Source organism: Oncorhynchus gorbuscha, linkage group LG09 (assembly GCF_021184085.1).
Source record: "Oncorhynchus gorbuscha isolate QuinsamMale2020 ecotype Even-year linkage group LG09, OgorEven_v1.0, whole genome shotgun sequence".
NCBI classification, from domain to species: domain Eukaryota; kingdom Metazoa; phylum Chordata; class Actinopteri; order Salmoniformes; family Salmonidae; genus Oncorhynchus; species Oncorhynchus gorbuscha.
Window position 1 is genome coordinate 9,337,893 of NC_060181.1, and position 6,192 is coordinate 9,344,084.

General features: G+C 38.3%; 1 protein-coding gene across 1 annotated transcript; it reads left to right on the top strand.

Annotated features, from left to right (window-relative positions):
* The first annotated feature begins 2,970 nt into the window (after window positions 1-2,970).
* On the top strand, window positions 2,971-5,886 carry LOC124042669 (tumor necrosis factor-like). The gene is made up of 4 exons (XM_046360750.1): window positions 2,971-3,337; window positions 3,702-3,729; window positions 4,038-4,097; window positions 4,575-5,886. The coding sequence occupies exons 1-4, from the start codon at window positions 3,170-3,172 to the stop codon at window positions 5,048-5,050; spliced, it is 732 nt and encodes a 243-aa protein (XP_046216706.1). The 5' UTR covers window positions 2,971-3,169; the 3' UTR covers window positions 5,051-5,886.
* Window positions 5,887-6,192: the final 306 nt, after the last annotated feature.

Genomic DNA, 6,192 nt, shown 5'->3' on the forward strand with positions numbered 1-6,192 from the left:
AGTGTATGTAGTATTCAGAGATTATACTATAAGTGTATGTAGTATTCAGAGATTATACTATAAGTGTATGTAGTATTCAGAGATTATACTATACGTGTATGTAGTATTCAGAGATTATACTATAAGTGTATGTAGTATTCAGAGATTATACTATAAGTGTATGTAGTATTCAGAGATTATACTACAACAACGTGAACAAAACCCAAAAGTCCATAATCAGAAGTCTCCGCAGTAAAGATGATAAATAGCGACTGTGTATTATATCAATGAAAGAATATATTTGTACGTTTGTGACAACAGTTACTCAGATGGCTGTCAGTTTGTGTTTGTGTGAACGTTATCAAGTTATTTTCCTATTCACAATAATAATATCCCTATGTGAGTCAGTGTCTGACTAGGCCTCAGAAGGGATTTGGAAAGAAAGTGTTGTCATCGCCATTACTTAACATGTACATACGCAGGTTAGAATATGTCAATAACCAGCTATATTTAGTGCCTTTTTGTATTTTTAGTGTGAGGATGTTTTGAATAGATGAGTACTAATAATGAGTTAGCAATATTATGTCACACACAGGATGGAAACAGCAACCATAAACATACCATGTGACCTCGGAACTAGAATCGAACAGAAATCAATACTAATTTACACGAGTCATTCATTCATCATATTGCAATTTCATACTGTTTTTTCTGTATGAGCAAAATCTTAAGATACTAAACAAGGTATATTTACACTACATCACGCATCGTATGGTGTATATATATATATATCTTATGTTCAATAAAAACATATTTTAAAAACAAATAAATCACACACGCACACAAAAAAACCATTGATGTAAACAGCCCTGGAGAATGTCACTCTATATTTGAAGCTCACTGTTAAATTCAAATCTCCCCGTCATCATGTCTAGGCCAATATGACACCAATCTCAATGAAAAATTTGAAAATCAACTTGATCGGAGGTACACAATTACACTCCCCGCCTCTCGTCATGAGCCGTCTGTTACGAAGATCCACATACCAGATTATTATTTTTTTTTTTACAGGATCAATAGCAATTGAGTTTTAAGAGTATTTCTTGCAGCTACCGAGCTCAAATTCTAGACATCAGATTAAATCTTATTACAACACTTCCTGATTAAAGCTTATTACAACACTTCCTGATTAAAGCGTATTACTTCCTGTGCGTTTTCACCTGACATCTTATTCTCAGACACTGAAATGTTAATGTTTTTTAGGTATCACTTTTTCCGTACACTTAACCTCTGAAAGAGGGGTGTTTTACATGTTGGGATAATGTAATCCACTTTCATTATGAATAGACTGTGCTGTTATATAAAGATGAAACATCCCACTGTCATAACACCTGCTCCTTGCCAACATTATTATCAGTTGATGAGAAAATGATTCTTAAAAAAAACATTCAAAAACACCTTACCCCGTCTTTCTTTCTTTCACATCCTTTTCTCTCCCTCCATACCTTTACTAATCTGTGGTGAATGGGCTCTGTCACTCACACAGTACAGCGCTGAGTGTGGTCGAGACGTTGGCCCCGTACACACTTCAAGTTGTACACAACTGATGTACAATGCATTCGGCACAACGAAGAGTTTCTCTGCAACAAAAAAATATGAAATGACTACGTAAGTGTTGTGGAGACACTTGGGGGGTGCAAATATCACAACCATTGTGTCAAATGTGTTGTAGGCCTACATTATTTTTTTATTCTTTTATTTCACCTTTATTTAACCAGGTAGGCAAGTTGAGAACAAGTTCTCATTTACAATTGCGACCTGGCCAAGATAAAGCAAAGCAGTTCGACAGATACAACGACACAGAGTTACACATGGAGTAAAACAAACATACATAGTTGTAGTATGGGATCAGTGAGAGGCCAAATCTAGTGCAGATGCACGGTACAATTTAATTTCCAGTTTAGTGGAGAAAACATGAAACATTAACGGCCAAAGAGAGAGAGAGGGACAACTTCAAAGCTGTAATGACTGCCAAAGGTGCTTCAACAAAATACTTTGTAAAGGGCCTGAATACTTATGTAAATGTGATATCAGTTTTATTTTTTTTTATTTTTTTACATTTGCCGAAATTTCTAAATCTGTTTTTGCTTCGTCATTATGGGATATTGTGTGTAGATTGAGGCTGGGAAAAAAAAACTATTTAATCCATTTTGGAATAAGACTGAAACTTAACAAAATGTGGAAAAAGTCAAGAGGTCTGAGTACTTTCCTGAATGCACTGTAAGTGTAAAATGCAACATTAACATAATGAAAATGATACCGTTGCAGAGAGCAGCCGTGACACATCTTTCTTTGTCCATGTGGCAAGCGAGTATGTTTGCTTGTATAGTCCAAATTAACATACAAGTGTACTTCAGCATAAGTGATAATTTACATACACAAACACATTTACATTCATCCTTTATAGATATATATTTATATATATATAATAAAAACATCATACTAAAACACCACAACATTGTCTGTTGCTCAATAGACTGCTTTGTCCTTAAAACCAGCCACCAGTGCCGATACTAAAGAAAAAGATGAAGGCAGAAAATGTAAATGCCAAGAAAGAAAATCCCATAAAGTAAAACCCAATATGGAACAGAGTAAAACATGAAGTTTGAGAGATACGCTTTGGTGTCACTTGAGATAAGTGTGTGAGAGAGAGTTAGTGGAAGATAGCTGTGTGTGCATGCAGGGTTTTTCGTTTTGTTTATTAGGATCCCCAGTAGCTCTTGCATGCAATAGCTACTCTTCCTGCGTGTGGGTGTGAAACTTTTTTTTTTTCAAGTGTGAAAAACGCCACAGGTTCCCCCAGCCATTACACCAGTCCCCATGCCTCCTCCCCTCAACTCTCTGTTCCTCTGCTTGCCTCCACTCAGACTGACATCACTGGAGTTTCCCAGAAGCTACAATGGTATATAACAGCAGCGCTCAGAGTATCAGTCCATCAAACACAGCAGGAGCATCTCTACCTTCAAAACAACCTCTAATAAGACTGCTGGAGTTTAGCACTACATTTTTTACAAACTTCTAGACCGCAAAAAAGCTGAACTGCTACTTGAACTCTCTTCGAATACTGCCTTGGGTTAAGTAGGTAAAGGAAGTCTCTACTCCGGGATCTGCAGAAAGTTCTAGTAAAACGATGGAAGGTGATTGCAGCAGAGTGACGGTGGACTTGGAGAATGGCCCTGTGTCACCGACCGTGACCCTGGTGCGGGAGAAGTCCACACGACGGTGGAGGATGTGTGGTGCCCTGCTGGCCATGGCGCTGTGTGTCTCAGCTGCACTCTTCTTTACCTGTCACTCCAAGGTAAGAACATTACATCCCATTATATCTTAACTTTTATCATCATTTATTATAAATGTTTATTAACGGCAAAATGTCTAGTTGAAATCGATCTGGATCTGAACTCATTTGATGTGCTAATATCAAGAGTATTTCATCAGCAATTTGATCAAATAAAAATGTACTTTCATTTTACATTTATTTAGATGTATCTATTCACTATACAGCTATATCACTATATATCTAGGCATAACTTTGTATCCTCCATAAACCTCTGTAAATGTCTCTGCATTAGCTCGGTATATTTCCTATCTCCTGTTGAGCATCGATATGAAACCCGATCGCAGGACTAACTCTTTCTTTTTAACTCTGTTTCGCGTTTCCTCAGAAACAAGATCACACCGGGAAAGCTGATGGTGAGTTCATATCCCTTTTTTCTGTCAGTATATACATACATACATACATATATATATATGCTGCTACTCCCTTGACAAAGGGTGCATTCTAAATAGCATCCTATTTTAGTGCACTACATATGACCAGAGCCCTATCGCCGCCCCCCCAGCCCTGGTCAAAAGTAGTGCACTATATAGGGAATAGGGTGCAATTTGAGATACATTCTTGCAAGCTCTTAAAAGCCTCTCACACACGTAGTTGGTTTGAGAAGATTCCCGGCTTGTGAAGATGTCACCGTTTCTAAATCTCCATCTCCTTCCCTCCTCAGAAATTCAGCATACCCTGAGACAACTCTCTGGAAACAGAAAGGCTGCTATTCATTTAGAAGGTAAGAACACACTATATCCAGGAATGCATTCGATGCCTGTCTGTACCCCCTAAATAATACCCTATCCCCTATTATAGTGCACTAGTTTTGACCAGAGCTCATATGTAAAAGGGATCGAGTGCCATTTGAGACACAATGCATTCAGCACAATAGCGTTCGTCATTTCAACAGCACTGTAGAACTGGAAAGAACTTCTCTGCATGTTGAATAGTCTGGAAACACACAATGTAAATGTAGTATATGCTAATCAATTCACACTCGACCCTTGACCTTGAAATGAGATAAGATGCTGTGAATGAATCAAGCCTGTTTGACATACCATATAAGTCAAGACATAACCTTCATCTCTTTTTGAACCTGCTCATTTACAACTTGCCTCAATAGAGAAGGTGTGTCGTAGTGCTCCACGAGTCAATATCTACAGTGAATTATATTCATGTCCAACCTCTCTCTCTCTCTCCTCCTTTCCCCTTTTAGGTGAATACAACGCCAATGGTGATTACAAGTCCTCAGTGGAGTGGACAGATGACGAGGGCCAGGGATTCTCACAGGGGGATCTTAAACTCAACAACAACGAAATTGTTATTCCCCAGACGGGCCTCTACTTTATCTACAGCCAGGTCTCTTTCCACGTCAGCTGCAAGGCCGACCCCAAGCACGCTAACAACCAGGACATGGTTCACCTGAGTAACACGGTCACGCGCTGGTCCCCAAGCTACGGCACCGAAGACAACAAGGAGTACCAGACGCTGCTCAACTCCGTACGCACCGTGTGTAAGAAGTCTTCCAACAGCGAGGCTGCCAGTGAAGGAAAATGGTATAATGCCGTGTACATGGGAGCCGTGTTCAGCCTGGAGAAGGGAGACAGGCTGCGGACAGTCACAGAGAACAGGCTTCTGCCCCATCTGGAGAGCGGCGCTGGGAAGAACTTCTTTGGCGTGTTCGCCTTGTAAAGACAGACGAAAATGGCTGACGACAGAGGCTACGTCCCAAATGCCACCCTATTCCCTACACTTTTTTGACAAGAGCTCTATGGGTGAATTTATATACAGGGAATAGGTCACCATTTGGGATGCAGGCCACAGTGTGGAGGGAAAGATTCAGCTTTTGGAAGGAGGGTGGTAATTACATGAGGAATATACGGGAAGGTTACCTGATAGGAGTCACAGGGCGTTTCATCTATTGAAGTTGACTGAGGTTAAGGCATTGTTGTTTTATGTTAAAGCCAATGCTTTTATACTCTTCTGTCAAAGATGAGGAATCATAGCCTGGGTACCAGTCTGTTTGTGCCATCATGCCACTTCTTGCCACCCGTTGACATGCCAAACATTGGCTTGCACGACAGCATGGAGTAGTCGAGAGCACAAACAGACCCGGGGACCAGGCTAGAGGAATTATACCAACCTATATAAACTGTAGCAGTTTATATATACTTGGGGTTTATTGTACAACAGATGTGTTGCCGTGGTGTTACCACAGCAGCATATTTCTATAATGTTAAAGTACTATGTACTTGATCTAGTGTTACTCTCAGAACCTGCTGCTGAACTGCCATCCACAGCACCCAAACCCAACCGCGCCATATCCTTTTACCCGAAGGAATTCTGACAACGATTCCACGTATTTTTGGCATTTTGATATACGCTGCTAGATCTTATTGAGGAGTTAAAATACGTTTCTAATTGATTCTGAATTAATCATGTCTTTCTCTTTCTCTTTGTTTATTAATATAGCTATTATTATTCATGATTTATTTTGATTAATATAGCTATTATTATTTATTTTTATTAATATAGCTATTATTATTTATTATTATTATTTATTATTTATTTGTTCATTATATTGTTGTCTAATAATAATAATGTTATTTAAATGAAATTTGACCATATTTATTTAATTTATTTTATTTATTTGAAGTGTCTAATACCTAATTGTTATGTTATTTAATTGTATTTTATAGAGTAATTTTTATTGTATTTATTGTATTTATTTATTTATTTAACTTGTGCTGTTGAGTCAACATCTCAATAAAATTAAACAGAAAGGACAAAACATTTATTGTACGTGAATCAATTATGACCATTCAGAAACAGTT

What these genes read in the sequence shown, in the direction of transcription:
- LOC124042669 (XM_046360750.1), top strand. Translation starts at nt 3,170, where the DNA reads ATGGAAGGTGATTGCAGCAGAGTGACGGTGGACTTGGAGAATGGCCCT. An exon ending in TCTTTACCTGTCACTCCAAG is followed by an intron (nt 3,338 to 3,701) that starts GTAAGAACATTA and finishes GCGTTTCCTCAG; the next exon opens with AAACAAGATCACACCGGGAA. An exon ending in GGCTGCTATTCATTTAGAAG is followed by an intron (nt 4,098 to 4,574) that starts GTAAGAACACAC and finishes TTCCCCTTTTAG; the next exon opens with GTGAATACAACGCCAATGGT.